This window comes from Giraffa tippelskirchi, chromosome 12, assembly GCF_054371585.1.
Source record: "Giraffa tippelskirchi isolate mGirTip1 chromosome 12, T2T-mGirTip1v1.2.pri, whole genome shotgun sequence".
NCBI classification, from domain to species: domain Eukaryota; kingdom Metazoa; phylum Chordata; class Mammalia; order Artiodactyla; family Giraffidae; genus Giraffa; species Giraffa tippelskirchi.
In genome coordinates, this window is record NC_137286.1 from 124,955,182 (window position 1) to 124,972,273 (window position 17,092).

General features: G+C 36.8%; 1 protein-coding gene across 1 annotated transcript in view; it reads left to right on the plus strand.

Annotated features, from left to right (window-relative positions):
- Positions 1 to 17,092, plus strand: part of LOC145528650 (uncharacterized) — a 427,065-nt gene that overhangs the window by 115,845 nt on the left and 294,128 nt on the right. The window contains exon 4 of the mRNA XM_081547298.1: positions 1,585 to 1,667. Within this exon, the coding sequence (XP_081403424.1) occupies positions 1,585 to 1,667 (83 nt within the window). The remainder of the gene's footprint in view (positions 1 to 1,584; positions 1,668 to 17,092) is intronic.

Consider the following 17,092-nt stretch of genomic DNA (forward strand, 5'->3'; position numbering starts at 1 on the left):
ATGGGGTAACTTCCTACCACAATCCACTGAGTCAAGAACATATAAGACAAATCAGTGAATAAATGATGCTGGGGCCTGCACATGATCATATAAGTAGTTTAGAGTAGATACACAACCACTAAAGAATTACAAAGAAATCTGTTCAACCCACTACAGGTGAATCTACAACTTATCTAGATGTAAAACAGAAAATGATCATACATCATCTCATAATGTCTCAAGCATTTGATATCGATAGTGTCACTGAAAAGCACAAGGCGCCAGTATTTGTGAAAGTCTTGTAAGGATGGTGTACAGATCATCAGATAAAAGATGAAGCAAGAGTCTGACAGAGGCTAATTTACTTAAGTTTATCTGACTCCAAAATCCATACAAGTAACCCCGAGTTGTGAAATTAATGGACTCTGCAGTTGTTCTGGTTTCAATTAAAGTTGATGTTTCTAGAAGTGTTGAGTAAACTGTCACTAAATTTCTGTTGAAAAATTGTCAGAATTTACTTAATATGTTATTAAATATTTAATAAGTATTTGACATATTTTGAATCTTTTTAGAGAACTTAGAGATATTTGTCACTGTAAGAAAAAAAATTCATATCAGTCTCACTTGATAAATCACAAATAGAGTAAACATTTGTTATTGCAAAATAGTATCTCTTCTTTTCCTGAGAAAGCCTTTAAGCTTTTGGTTGCCATGACATTATATCTGTCCTATAATTTTTTCACAGAATTACAAACAGGCAAATTGAAAAAAGAACAAAGGAAAAATATTTTGGCAGACAATGAATATGGTGTTTTATATAACATGAATGTCATTCTATTGTAACAAAATGATTTAGCTACTTGGCTCTTTATGTACATTTAGCATGTGCTCGATAATGTATAAATACCATTACAATTGCTTATATCTATGTGGATTTTTCTTTTTATCGTAAATAGTCTTACAGAAACATTCTCCTAAACTAAATGCACATGGCTACTTATGTATACATCGTTTGTGTGAATGAATGCCAGTTAATTATAGGTCCTAGCTAATTAAGGTTTTATACTAATAGTTATTTTTCTGCTGCAAATGTTGTTGCTGCCTCAATTCATTTCAAGGTTCTGTGATTTAGGAGTTTCTTTACAAATGTGTTGCTGGGAATAAAATAAAATCCTAAAGGAAATCAACCCTGAATATTCATTGGAAGGACTGATGATAAAGCTGAAGCTCCAATACTTCAGCCACCTGATACATTGGAGAAGATTGAGGGTAGGAGGAGAAGAGGACAACAGAGGATGAGATGGTTCAACGGCATCACCAACTCAATGAACATGAGTTTGAGCAAACTTTGAGAAGTAGTGAAAGACAGGGAAGCCTGGCATGCTGCAGTGCATGGCGTCACAGAGTCAGACACAACTGAGAGACCGACCGACAGTTTATTTTTACATGATTATATTTTAACTGGATTCAAAATGACATAAAAATACACATTATGGCAAAATATTAAATTTCTTTAGTTAGTAAATGAAGGAAATAAAGTTGTAACATTAGCCTAACTCAGCAAAGAACTTAACACTCAAAATGTACTCTTTGGTTTTTCTACAGGTGGTGGATAATTTTGGCTTTTTCAAAAGTGTCATGTAGGAGAAACATGATTCACATAGTGCTCAACACGTGGCAAATACTTAGTAAGTGAAATTAACATGAAATAATTATTTTTAATATTTCCATATTGATTTTACACACACTAAGGCAGGTTGAATTTAATACAGAAGAGAAAGGACAATGACAAATATAAAATAAGCTGTTTTAAGATAAATATTTTATCATTTGGCTAAATTAATTCCCTCAAGCAGAATTAGCTGCATTGCATTGCTGTTCATATTCCATAGTGGAACCAAAAAATAACCCCTGCAAAACAATCAGCCATATAGAGGTAATGCAAACCTAACCTCTTTTGGCTTATTAGTGATAAATGTGAATGGTTTAAATTCCTCTCTTAGTTTATGTTTTACAAATTATATGTCCTTCCTACAATCATTGAAAAAGTGGATAGTGATAACTTGACTCTGCAGAATTTTAATTCATGTGTTTTACCACTACCCTTAAGGAGATTCCTTTTGGAAAATGAAAATAGCAAAGGCAATAAAGTATGAAAAGAGATGGTACTAGAATACTTTGGGAAGAACCTAAAGCATGCAGACTGGGGTTGAGTCGTGGGGCTTAAGATTCACTGTGCGGACTGAGGACATGACCTAGATTCTCTCCTCCAGACGCTAATGTGAAGCCTCATTCATATGGTAAAATATAAAGGACATATCTAACCAATACTTTTTTTTCCCCTCAAATTGCAACAAAATTTGTTTAGATGTATCTTTAATCCACTTCACATCTTCAATTAAAAAAAAATTAAAAACAAAGCAAAACTAACAAAACAAGACCCTTATACAATTTTAGTATTGATTTCTTATAAGAAAAACCAAATCATAACTCTAATTTTACATCAGTCTTTTACCATATTCTGAAGGGAGTAATTCTGAACTGATAAGTGAGAAAAAAATGCCATAGACTGTGAGACTAATTATTAATATATTTAATGGGAAAATAAAATGCAATCTGGGTTGCAAGTTCTCTATGAAACAAAAGTTCAGAGTTGTTTGTTAAAATGTATACTGGATAAGTATCAATGTGGGGCTGTACATCAATAGATGTAGTTTTGGTTTAAACACAGCAAACTAGACTCAGTTCTCATACGGTTGATTTGTGCATGGTGAGTTTGAGCAGGCACTGGAAGCTGGTGATGGACAGGGAAGCCTGTCTAAGGGGTTGCAATGAGTGGGACACGACTGAGCAGCTGAACTGATTGACTGACTGACATAGATGCCCTCCTGATAGATGAGTTAAAATGCAGCCAGGGTTCCATTCATCAAGTCTCATGCTCTCCTGTGAATGGACAAAAGGGCCATTTTTCTACAACAAAAATGCCTTGTGTTTACCATTTTGTTACAGCTGATCCATAATACCCAGGGGAGGAGCAGTTTCTAATTTATCATCCCAGACCTGGCACCTTTCTCTAATTTTTCTCAAAGACAAAAGCTAGCCTTGACCCAGGCTTAAGTGAAGAGAGCTTCTTAAATCAGGCCAAATGTGTATATTGCTCACTTCCACATTCTTTTCAAGAATTCCAGCTTGCTCTTCAATTGATAAGGAAACACTCGTGAGAAACTAATAAGGTAGCACATCAACTAGTAACAGAGAAGTTGACCCAGTCAGAGAAGAGTAAGTCTAGTACCATTTCTTAAATGAAGGCAGTCTTCAGACTCCATATGCATGATATGGGGTAAGGGACAAATAGAGAGGAAGGCATGGCCACACCTTCTCTCTAGCAAGGGCAGTTTTGCGAGGATTTCTGAGCAAGTTATGGGTTCCCGCATTCAAAATGTCTCACTGTCCGGAGCCAGATACATTTAAGCCACACCGAGTCTTCAAGTGTCAACTACAATAGTGCCTTGAATTTTACTAGCCTAAAGCAGTCTCTTTTAGTCTTGGAGTAAAATTTTAAAAAAAGTGATGTGAAGTGAAAGTTGCTCAGTTGTGGCCGACTCTTTGCAACCCCATGGACTATAACGTCCATGGAATTCTCCAGGCCAGAATACTGGAGTGGGTAGCCGTTCCCTTCTCCAAGGGATCTTCCCAACCCAGGGGTTGAACCCAGGTCTCTCTTATTGCAGGCAGATTCGTCACCAGCTGAGCCACCAGGGAAACCCAAGAATACCACAGTAGGTAGCCTATCCCTTCTCCAGCGGATCTTCCCGACCCAGGAATCGAACCAATATCTCTTGCATTGCAGGTGCATTTAATAGTGCTCAAATTGACTCTGATAACAGGGGCACGGGGAAAAAATAAAACAAACAAAAAACAAAAAATCTTGCTAGAGTTGGGGAAGGAGTGGAGGAAATTGGGCTTCCCCTCCCCCAACTGAGAGATAGGGAAAAATAGATGGGGATTAGCTGATGGAGTGGAGAAGGAAACGGCAACCCACTCCAGTATTCTTGCCTAGAGAATCCTGTGGACATAGGAGCCTGGTGGGCTGCCGTCTATGGGGTCGCACAGAGTCGGACACAGCTGAAGTGACTTACCATGGATGCATGCATTGAGGAAGGAAATGGCAACCCACTCCAGTATTCTTGCCTGGAGAATCCCAGGGACGGAGGAGCCTTTTGGGCTGCCATCTATGCGGTCGCACAGAGTCGGACACGACTGAAGTGACTTAGCAGCACCAGCAGCAGCAGCTGATTGAGAGGGAGACAGAGGCAGATGGGGAGGGTGGTGTAAGGCAGCAACAGGACATTTTATTGGAGTAGAATAAAAAAAAGAGAGAGAGAGACGTGATAGAAGCATTTAAGAAACATGGAGGTCATTTTCTCTAAACTCACTGCAGTGAGGAAATGAGGGAGAGCATTACCTAGACTGAGACTTAGCAGTGTCTTAAAAAGGGGAAATTGGAAGTGTTTTTATAGGATTTGGGGGTCCAGGCTTCCAGTTTAGATCTTCCAGTTTGGAATTGGATGTAGTCATGACCTGTGGTGATGGTCTTGAAGCAAGTCTTGATATTGGGTGAGAAGCTCATGCTTTGCCCATCTGAGCAGAGTACTGTTTCATATAAATTGCTCTGCAAGAAATTTTTGAAGTGAAAATAATAATAATAAAGTTCAGTATAGACACACAGTTTTATCTTCCTGAGCGAAAAGCATAGGGAGCAGACTGATTCATTTTGACACAAGTAGTCTGAGTCCAAAAAAATCATTCCGGGTATGTCAAGGAGTCATATTTTCTTTTATTTTCAGATCTTTGTAAAAGCCCCAATATATAAATACTTTCCCAAATATAAGGTGATAGCTTACACTTTCCTGATATTTTTGTAAACAGAAGGAGCTCCATTTGACAATTCAGTATGTCACATTTTCAACCTTCTTGAAAAGGCAAATAACCCAAATTACATGGAAAATGTTTCACTCAACATCTACAAAGTTCAGCTTAAAAGTAACTTATGTCACAGGGAAAAGTACATTAATATTTAAAATTGTGCTTTATGTCGTGGTCCATGCATGGGTTGGAAAAGAATTTCCAGACATGAGGCAGAATGAGACCAGAACAAAGTTTATTAGAGTAGGAGATGCTTTTAGAACAGCAGGGCAGCCCAAGGGAGAGCCTGTGTTGAACAGGGGTCCTTAGTTCATTTTTATACCTGGGGTATAAGGAGTGGATAGGGATCTTGCGGGTCATTTGCTGAATGGATGAGGCACATACACTGAGTGGAGAAAGAGTAAGACAAATACCTTCTCCCTATGGGGTAGAAGGGGAGACAGGTTATACTGCTCAGGAGGACCTGAAATTCCTTAATAGTTACAAAATGAGGGAGGGAAGGATGATAAGGGTCTGGTTTTTCCATTCCTGCATTCCAAGGCCCTCCTCGTTTTTTTTTTTTTTCTTTTTCTGTTCTTTCGTCCTTTGGATGCCACAGTTTTAGTAACTTCTTTTTTCCCTGTGGCAAACTTTAACAAAAATATTTGAAGAAAGTTTTTTGTGAAAAAATGATTTATTTGCTAAATAATAGATATTAAAAAAGGAAAAAATTATTTTTTATACCTTCAGATTAAATTTACTAATGGATATGTGTGCCCATGTATTTATATGGATTTAACTTTGAAATGAATATTCTGTTCCTTTGTTTTCAAGTGTTTACATGAATTTACTAAAAAAAATAGAAAGCATAATGACACATTTCTTTTTAGTGCTGAGTAATATTCCACTGTCAGATGTATATACTGGTTTATTTATCCATTCACTCATTAAAAGACATTTTGGTTATTTCACGTTTTGGAAATTATGAGTAAAGCTGCCTGAAACGCTTGTGTGCAGGTGTTTATGTGGACATAAGATTTCAGTTTATTTGGGTAAATACCAAGGGGCCCAATTGTTGTATCTTATGGTAAGAGTATGTTATGTTTTGTGAGAAACTGTCAGAATGTCTTCTAAAATATCTGTAGCATTTTGTATTCCCACTGTCAATGAATGAAAGTTCCTATTGCTCAATGTCTTCATCAGCCTTTGGTGCGGTCAGTGTTCTGGATTTTGGAGGTTCTAATAGATGTGTAGTGACATCTCATTGTTGATTTAATTTCCATTTCCCTGGTGGCATAGATACTGGAGCATCTTTTCATGTGTTTATTTGCCCTCTGTACACCTTCTTCAGTGAAGTGTCTAAAGTCATTTGCTCGTTTTTAAATTAGGCTCTTTGTTTTCTTACTAAGTTTTAACTGTTCTTTTATATCTTGGGTAATGGTCCTTTATAGCCATGTCTTTTGCAAAACTGGGCTATCAAGCCATCAAAAGACATGGAGGAAACTTCAGTGCATATTAAGTGAAAGATACCAGTCTGAAAAAGGTGACATACTGTATGATTCCAACTGTTAATACATGAAATTCCGTAATAGGCAAAACTATGGAAAAGTTAAAGAAAAAAAAAATGGCAATTGCCATGAGTTTGGCAGGAGGGAAGAATGGATAAAGGGAGCACACAGGATTTTTAGGGTAGTGAAAATATTTCATATTACTATAATTGTGGCTACCTACCATTATACATTTGACCAAACCCATAAAATGTACAGCACCGAGAGTGAATCATAACATAAACTTTGGATGATGATGTTGTTTCAGTGTAGATAACAATGTAGTTGTTAACAAGTGCATTGCTCTGATGTTGATTGGGTAGATGTTGGTAACGGTGAAGGGGTTATGGATGTGTGGGGACAGAGGGTATATGGAAGTTTTCTGTACCCTTCTTTCAGTTTTCCCATGAACTTAAAACAAACAAATGAAATCTTTATCAGAGACTGCTTATTGCCAAGCAAGAAATATAAAACATGGCAATTTATTTTGTTTTTATGATATAATAGTAAATACTGTAAAAGATACAGAAAAAAAAAGTGTAAAATTCTATTATTTGTGTCTACTTACACTGATGAATCAATTATTTTCTTTAGGGTTACTAACACCAATAACAGGAATAATTTAGACAATGGCTGATATATTAGAAAATGGCCTCATTTCAAATATTGCATGAGTCAAAGCAACCTCAACTTCCCTTTCATCAACTTTTTAAGAATTGTTTGCTCCAAGTTTGTATACAAAATAAATATGTCCCAATTGTTACCAGGTAGGGAGAGGGTCAAAGAGGATCCTCCCTTCTGGGTGTTGAGTCTTGTTAAGGACAAAAAGAAGAATCTGAAGTCTTACCCATGGCAAAAACAAGTTTACTGAAGAAAGAACTGGAAGAGCAGAAACAACTCAAAGGAGAGGTGGGCCAAACCAAGAGAACACTGGCACAGAAACTGAGGTACAGGAGTTTTCAAGAGAGTTAGCCAGTTCAGTCAGTTCAATTGCTCAGTCGTGTCCAACTCTTTGCACCCCACAGACTGCAACATGCTAGGCCTCCCTGTCGATCACCAACTCCCGGAGCTTACCCAAACTCATGTCCATTGAGTAGGTGATGTCATCCAACCATCTCATCCTCTGTCATTCCCTTCTCCTCCCGCCTTCAATCTTTCCCAGCATCAGGGTCGTTTCCAATGAGTCAGTTCTTCGCATCAGGTGGCCAAAGTATTGTAGTTTCAGCTTCAGCATCAGTCCTTCCGATGGATATTCAGGACTGATTTCCTTTACGATTTACTGGTTTGATCTCCTTGCAGTCCAAGGGCTCTCAAGAGTCTTCTCCAACACCACAGTTCAAAAGCATCAATTCTTCGGTGCTCAGCTTTCTTCACAGTCCAAGTCTCACATCCATACATGACTACTGGAAAAACCATACCTTTGACTAGATGGACCTTTGTTGGCAAAATAATGTCCCTGCTTTTAATATGCTGTCTAGGTTGGTCATAACTTTTCTTCCAAGGAGCAAGCATCTTTTAATTCCATGGCTGCAGTCACCATCTGCAGTGATTCTGGAGCCCAAAAAATAAAGTCTGTCACTGTTTCCACTGTTTCCCCATCTATTTGCGATGTAGTGATGGGACCAGATGACATGATCTTAGTTTTCTGAATGGTGAGCAGAGTGAAAAATCTCTGGTAACTGGAAAAGAAATTAAAATTTTAAAATAATTTCAACTGATTGGTAAACTTTGCATAGCTTTTATTTTTGTAATTGATGTTCATTTTTAAGTATTAGGTGTGCTTCTTTATTTGGAAAGCATAAAGAGCCTGCATTATTGATTTTTGTTTGTATTCACTACAAAATCCATCATCCAAGGGAAAGGGCTACCCTGGTGGCTCAGATAGTAAAGAATCTGCCTGCAATGCGGGAGACCCAGGTTCAAGCCCTGGTTCAGGAAGGTCCCCTGGAGAAGGAAATGGCAACCCACTCCAGTGTTCTTGCCTGGGAGATCACATGGACAGAGAAGCCTGGTGGGCTATAGTCCATGGGGCTGCAAAGAGTAGGACACGACAGAGTGACTGACACATAAGGCTTCTTAGAATGTTAGGATGCAGGGCTAACAACTGTCAATTCTAAGATGAAGGGTCATGTCAACATTACAAAAATGTTAGTTAGATTAATGTAAATGATTAATAGAAAACAGTGACATTTCAGTGCTATTTTTATTTTTATATGGACTAAATAAATTTTAAATAAAATTGCTAAAATACTAATATGTTCATTACTTTTTTAATCTATTAAGTACTGTACTTATTAAAGTTTTATAGATTTATTGTATTAATATTGATTCTTCAAATTTATTTCAAACACTTTTATGTTTAGAATAATTCAAAAATATGTTTATTAAAGTTTTTAAAACAGTTGATGATCTATTCAAATATAATTGGTTTAATTACTAAGATTTAAGTTCTCCATCTATATCCAGAGCTTATAAAGTAAATAAAAAGCAATTAATTTTTTCTCCATACATTTTATTTTTCCAAGAGCACATTTTTGTGACACTTTTCTGTGGAAGAATTTTATCAAGAGATGATGCCATCAGCTTGTGTAAAGTTTTAAACTCTATTGTGTCTGTGGCCAATTTTACTTGATATAACTTGATAACCACTGAAATTTCTAATGTATCTAGAAGTTTTAATAAAAGTTTAAACAGAGAACATTTTTTTTTTCAAATAAAGAGTGAATTCGAGTAGTTAGGTGTAATGGAGCATTTGGGAAATATTCATTTCAAAACTGACCATGTTTCAAAGCTTAACTCCTTTAGCTTTGAGCTATGAAGATAACTTTTTTCTTTTGTAATTTAATTGCATTTGAAGCCACTGTTTTCAGTGATGTAAAGCAACAAAATGGAAAAGAATAAATCTTCAGAAACTTGATGCAGAAGCCCCAAAACTTTTAAATAGAGAGATAAAAAACATCTCCCTCCCTAGGAATTCATTCTGCTCAATTTTAAACACTTTTTCCTGTCAAGGTAAATGGACTTCCTACAAGTTGGGAGCATTTAAAAACCTAGTTGGTTATTCCAGCCCTCATTTGGTGACAGTTGCTATACTCACCTACTGCTGCTGCTTATAGTGATACGTGTGTTTCTGAAACCTTTGTTCTCCTGAGACAAAGCTCTCTACTTTATTACCTTTATTCTTATAGCCCTTAGATCTTAACACTGTCCACTTATCCCTGATTGACATATCTCAGAAGCTCTGTCAAGTCTGCTGATCCCCACGGCCATCAAACTGTCATTCAACCAGTGCCATGACTAAATCCAAGAAATGTTCCTCATTGCTATTAGCTCAGCTGGGGAGCATGTTCTACTTCTTTAGTATTTCGGAATTTTTGTTCTGAAAGTGGTTTCATCTTTAATATACTCAAAATATATTTTAACAAAAGATAACTTCCATATAAATTATGTTTTAATTCTTTTACTAAAATTTACATGTTGTTCAAAGCTAAACTATAACCACTAAACAAATAGCCAGTATATTAGAGAAATAAGTACTATTGTAAGAATAGTTGCTTTATACTACAGCTCTTTCATTCTGTGGGTTTTTTGATGTTTTCCAAGATTATAGAAATATGCCCAGGGATGAAAGAGAACATACAAATGCTAATGATTTTTTTCAGAAGAAGCGTGTTATATATAAATATGTAGAAGTTAATAAATAAAGAATCTCTTCAAAAAAATCAGAGATACCAAGGGAACATTTCATGCAAAGATGGGCACAATAAAGTACAGAAATGGTATGGACCTAACAGAAGCAGAAGATATTAAGAAGAGGTGGCAAGAATACACAGAAGCACTATACAAAAAAGACCTTCATGATCATTCACCTAGAGCCAGACATCCTGGAGTGCAAAGCCAAGTGGGCCTTAGGAAGTGTCATTATGAACAAGGCTAGTGGAGGTGATGGAATTCCAGTTGAGCTATTTCAGCTCCTAAAAGATGATGCTGTGAAAGTGCTGCACTCAATATGCCAGCAAATTTGGAAAACTCAGCAGTGGCCACAGGACTGGAAAAGGTCAGTTTTCAATCCAATCCCAAAGGAAGGCAATGCCAAAGAATACTCAAGCTATTGCACAATTGCACTCATCTCACATGCTAGCAAAGTAATGCTCAAAATTCTCCAAGCCAGGCTTCAACAGTACGTGAACCATGAACTTCCAGATGTTCAAGCTGGACTTAGAAAAGGGAGAGGAACCAGAGATCACCTTGCCAACATCTGTTAGATCATCGGAAAAGCAAGAGAGTTCCAGAAAAACATCTACTTCTCCTTTATTGACTATGCCAAAGCCTTTGACTGTGTGGATCACAACAAGCTGTGGAAAATTCTTCAAGAGATGGGAATACTAGATTACCTTACCTGCCTCCTGAGAAATCTGTATGCAGATCAAGAAGCAATAGCTAGAATTACACATGGAAAAATAGACTGGTTCCAAATCAGGAAAGGAGTACGTCAAGGCTGTATATCGTAACCCTGCTTATTTAACTTATATGCAGAGTACATCATGAGAAATACTGGACTGGATGAAGCACAACCTGAAATCAAGATTGCTGGGAGAAATATCAATAACTTCAGATATGCAGATGACACCACCCTTATGGCAGAAAGTGAAGAAGAACTAAAGAGCCTCTTGATGAAAGTGAAAGAGGAGAGTGAAAAAGTTGGCTTAAAGCTCAACATTCAGAAAACTAAGATCATGGCGTCCAGTCCCATTACTTCATGGCAAATAAATGGGGAGTCAATGGAAACAGTGACAGGCTTTATTTTGGGGGGCTCCAAAATCACTGCAGAAGGTGACTGCAGCCTTGAAATTAAAAGATGCTTGCTCCTTGGAAGAAAAGTTATGAACAACCTAGATAGCATATTAAAAACCAGATATATTACTTTGCCATAAAGGTTCATTTAGTCAAAGCTTTGGTTTTTCCTGTAGTCATGTATGGATGTGAGAGTTGGAATATAAAGAAAGCTGAGCACCAAAGAATTGATGCTTTTGAACTGTAGTGTTGGAGAAGACTCTTGAGAGTCCCTGGTTCTGCGAGGAGACCCAACCATTCCATCCTAAGGGAAATCAGTCCTGAATATTCATTGGAAAGACTGATGTTAAAGCTGAAACTCCAATACTTTGGCCACCTGATGTGAAGAACTGATCCATTTCAAAAGACCTTGATGCTGGGAAAGATTGAAGATGGGAGGAGAAGGGGATGACAAAGGATGAGGTGGTTGGATGGCATCACAGACTCAATGGACATAAGCTTGAGTAAGCCCCAGGAGTTGGTGATGGACAGGGAGGCCTGGTGTGCTGAGGTCCATGAAGTCTCAAAGAGTCAGACACTCCTGAGCGACTGAACTGAACTGAGTGAATAAAGATGACGAGTTGCATTATTTTTCCAAGAGTGTTCTTCAGAAATAAATATATTTGGCGGTGATGAGCAAAATTATTAAGTGGGTCTCAGTTGGATATTCATTATCCCTGTCTTGTCTTCAATAGGTGGACCAAAACTAGTACTCTGTTAGAGGTTAGGTAAGCTTTGTTGTCTAAATCCTATCACTTCTATTTGCAATATATGCAAGGAAAGTAAGTTGTTTTACTTTGGGAAATTAACCTATAGTTTAGCTATCCATGCTGAAATACCATATAATTGCTAATAAAAACTTTTCTGATAACTGACTGTAGCACAAGGTTTAGATGTGGAAGTCTAAAGTATTTATTTCAGAGAATATTAATCAGTTGCCTACTCTGTCCAAGGCACTCTTCCAGTGATGAGGATATATCCAGAAACAGAACAAAGGTCCTGACTTCAGGGAGAATTTTTTGTTTACTCTAGATAAATAAAAATGCATTTTATCTTCAGCACAAACTTTTGACTATACCTGTAGCCCCACAAACAGGGAATTAAAACATCCAGTTAGAAGGAAAACAGAGTAAAGTACTACCAAAATACCTTGAGCTTCTTACCAATGAATGAAGCAGAAGATACAAATCATAAAATTGCATTTCCTATCCTTAAGCATAATTAATTCTTTAAACAAATATTCAAACCTTCCTAAGCACTAAAGTACTAGGGAAAAATATTTAAATTACTTTTAAGTGTTTTAATAAATCAGAATTAATCCTGTGATAATTTCAGAATACAAACATTATATACAAACATTAAGTTGGACACATCTTTTCATTAGTAGGTTGACTTGTGTATATATTTATTATATTAAACAAAAAACTGACACATTTGATATTTTAATTAGTGTTTGATTTTGAAATTTCAGTTATTTAATATAAAACATCATATGATTTAAATCAAGGGAATGTTTTTAACTGTAATTTTATCAGAATATTTAAGAAGTAGAAAAATATCTTGACCCTTAACTCTTTGACAAACAAAAGATGCGAGAAAAAGAAAATGTATCCTAGAAGAGTTTATATTGTATCTCCCTAATTTCTAACTTCACTTCTCTCTTCAGTTAAGATCACTGATAACCCCATCTCAATTCTTTGCTTTACCAATAGGACCAATCATGATAATAGACATGTGTATTTAAAACAGTTTAATGAGTCATGCTACAGAACTTGCTCTGGTATTGTAGCCCATTGATTGGATTGTAAGCCGTCTGACAACAAGTACAGCTTTTGATTATTTATCTCTATACCTCCAATAGAGATCAGTCTGGCACCTGGTAAGCACTTGACAATGATTTGATGGATGAATAATTTACTCTTGTTTTGTGTCATTTCCTGCCATTCAAAAGCAAGGAAGCAAAATTAGAAATACTTACTATGTTGCTATATTAGAAACTAGAATTTGGGAGTTAAAGGATGCCAGTGTCTGTTTCTATCATGATTCTGTAAATATCTGTATTTGTTGTTTGGAGCCAATCTAAAGATAGAAATTGTCAAAATGGAACAAAAAATCATGACTCAACTGTACGTTGCTTATAAGAATTTCTATTCAAATTCAGTAGCATAGATAAATTGAAATAAAATAATGGTTATTCCATGCGAATGTGAATAAAAATTAAGAAAGCAAGGTTGCTGTATTAGTATCTGATAAGATATACTTTAGAACAAAGAAAATTCTCAATGCAATGTGATGCCTTCTAACTTCAACTGCATGTTTCTCCTGACTAAAATATACTTTTTGTCCCTTTGTCCACCTTTGGGATGTTTAGTTTTTCTTTGTCACAAGATCTGTCCCCAGAACTTCATTTTTGAAGATAATTCTGCATTCCCATGAAAACATACAAATGCCTTCTCTGATTTTCCATATGTGTATTGTCCTTACAGATTTGTCTTGTTTCTGTGAATCTACAGCCATATATCACTCTCTATGCTATATTGACAATAGTTGAATGTTGCTTTGTGCCACCAACACTCATTACAGTGTCACAATTGATAAATAATTGATCACTTAATAGCTACATATACAATTAAAGTAAGTCTTTCAGTGTTCTAAGGAAACATTCATCCTTTTGGTAAAAGAAGGTGTATTCCTAGAAATTGTATTCATATTATCTACTCAGACTATTACTTATAGCTACCCAATATGTGTTACATTCTCTCTATATATCTTGATAAATTGCCCACACTATGAATCCTACCTTCTCAAACAGAATTAGAAAGCCTGCATCCGCAGGATCCCTTTCAAGTAGAGCACAGTTATTTAATCCAAGTTATTCCAATAAAATGTAGCCAAGCAAAGGTTAGATATACAAGCAGTCAACACCTAAAAGGAAATCCATATTTTGGAGTGTCCTGCTCCTCAAACGTGGCAGTAGTAGAGTTTCTGATCCCAATTCTTGATTGCCATAGGAGCCTCTGATAATAGCAGTCATGTTTAGGTCAAGAAATCATGGCAGTGTGTGGAGCTTTGTGCCTCACTGGAAATTCTATAAACTGGCACATATCCATTAATGATTCCTGTTTTTACTGAAGTGACAATGAGGATTACATTGTTTGCAGTCAGGAATCCTGCACAATAACCACTCTGATGTTACATTATGTTTGTTCTTAGTTATTTTTGATGGTAAGGATGATGAGCTATAAACTTCTACAAAAAGCTTCAGTTTTTAGCCCATACCGGGCTTACCTGGAATGATTGGCTCTTTTGGGGGGTTTACTGGATGCTTCTCTCATGACTCAGTGTTGCTTTGGATTCATGATTTGCATTAAACAAATTGTTAACATCTCAGGCAAAGAGCATTGACTATATGTCCTTGACTTTCTCAGGCAGACAATTTCATTTGTCTCAGACTTAGGCTAACCATAAAGGCAAATTCCTGCTAAGAGTGTGAAGAAGTAGTGTTAATGCTCTGAGTCAATCTGGAGTTTTAAATAGTGTTAGTGCTTAGGTGAGATTTTCATCTGTTTCCAATATCTATAACAAACGCCGTGAAAAATTGCATTTCTTGCCAGCTGGAACTTCATAAGCAGCTGTAGATTTATAAGTGCTTATGCAAATGAGGTAGAAAAATAGTTATACTTGCATAAAGCAAAGAGAACAAGTATTCATCTTTATTCAATGAATAAAAATTAAAATTCCATAAACATGCATTTTAGTAACATGATTATTTGCTACATATTTTCCTTCTATATTAATTTTTTTTTAACTCTCTGCCATCCCAATTTTACATCAGTCACTTTAACAAATACTGTTTGGAGAGCTACTAGATGTTATAAAGTATATAGTGAACTATATATGCTATGAATGTAGAAATGAAAAACTCAAGTCTATACCCTGATAAAATTACACTTGAGAAGCATAAGGAAAGAATGAAAGAAGTAACATTTTATTATGTGCTTGATGCTATGGACTGTAGAAATCTTCACCAGTATTGGTCAACTTTGTGTTCATAACAGCCTTGTAAGTGAGATTTCATATAAATAGCGGACTCTGTTGTGGTTTAATGAGGGAAGAGATATTCAGTTCATGTTTAGCTGATTTCTAAAATAAGATCTTTTCATATATAGTTATTACCCTTTTTGTTTCTAACAGTGAAGTATTAATATATTATGGAGCCTCACATGATTTTAATTGTATTTTAACACTTATATATTATTAAATTGCTATATATTAAATGACATATTATGAATATATTACTAATGATAAAGTAGGTTTGTATATTTGAAAATTAGTTCCTATGTTCCAGCCATTATCTGTTCCATCACACGGACAGTATTTATTTACGTATGGCTGTGCTGGGTCTTCCTTGCTGTGTGTAGGCTTTCTCTAATTTTGGAGAGCAGGGTCTACTGTCTAGTTGTTGTGCGTGGGCTTCTTTGTGCAGCCTTTTCTCTTATTGCAGAGTATTGGTCTGTGGCATTCAGGCTTCAGTAGTTGTAGCTCATGGGCTCCAGAGTGCTGACTCAGTAGTTGTGGTGTACAGGCTTAGGTGCTCTGAGGCATGTGGGACTGACCTGACCCAGGGATCAAACTGGTGTCCCCAGCATTACAGATCAGATTCTTAACCCCTGGACCACTGGAGAAGCTCACACAGATAATATTTGATGTTCATTTGTATTTGTGGATACCTTCAGTAATCCCATTGCCTCAAAATCCCATGAATATCTTAGAATCCCTTGCTATACACTCTGAGGGGGAAAAAAAAAAAATTCAAGATAGAGCAACTGCAGTGTTTTTATAACATGCTCCTCAGAACAGTAGTTAATAATATTAATAGTAGACTGGTTGATCAGACACAGGGCAAATATTTGGGAGATTGCTGCAGTAATGCAGGGCATTTTTTGAGGATTATTCTCATTTTATGAGAAATAAATTGCACACCTGGCACAGTGACAGACTGTAAAACGTAGATTAGACAGGCAACCAGCAACACTTAAAAGACAGATGGAAGAATGTACAAATACAGAAATGATGAGGGGCTACCCTGGTGGCTCTGATGTTAAAGAATTTGCTTGCAATGCAGAGACATGGGTTAGATCCCTGGGTCACGAAGATCCCCTGGAGAAGGGAATGGCAACGCACTCCAGTATTCTTGCCTGGAAAGTTCTATGGACAGAGGATCACACCTATCATTTATTGATAATTTGCATGCTCTTTTTCACTTAGTATATTCATGGATTGGCTTATTTAATCATTTTCCTATAACTCCATTTATGGATGAAGTCTCTAAGCAGAGCGGTTCAATATTTAACCCAAGGTGTCTCATTTAGTAAAGGTCAGAACAGACTTGGAGAAGGCAGTGGCACCCCACTCCAGTACTCTTGCCTGGAAAATCCCGTGGACGGAGGAGCCTGGTAGGCTACAGTCCATGGGATCGCGAAGAGTCGGACACGACGGAGCGACTTCACTTTCACTTTTCACTTCCATGCATTGGAGAAGGAAATGGCAACCCACTCCAGTATTCTTGCCTGGAGAATCCCAGGGAAGGACGAGCCTGGTGGGCTGCCGTCTATGGGGTCGCACAGGGTCGGACATGACTGACGTGACTTAGCAGCAGCAGAACAGACTTATAACCCCGGAGTCTAGGTTCAGGCCCAGGTTCTTAAACCCTATAGTACCAAGAAACTTATCTGATGTATCCAAAAGATAACATTTGGTTAGACTGTTCTCCCAAAAGTAACAATGTAATTAAATACAGCATGGAAAACAAATGAGTACAATTTCCA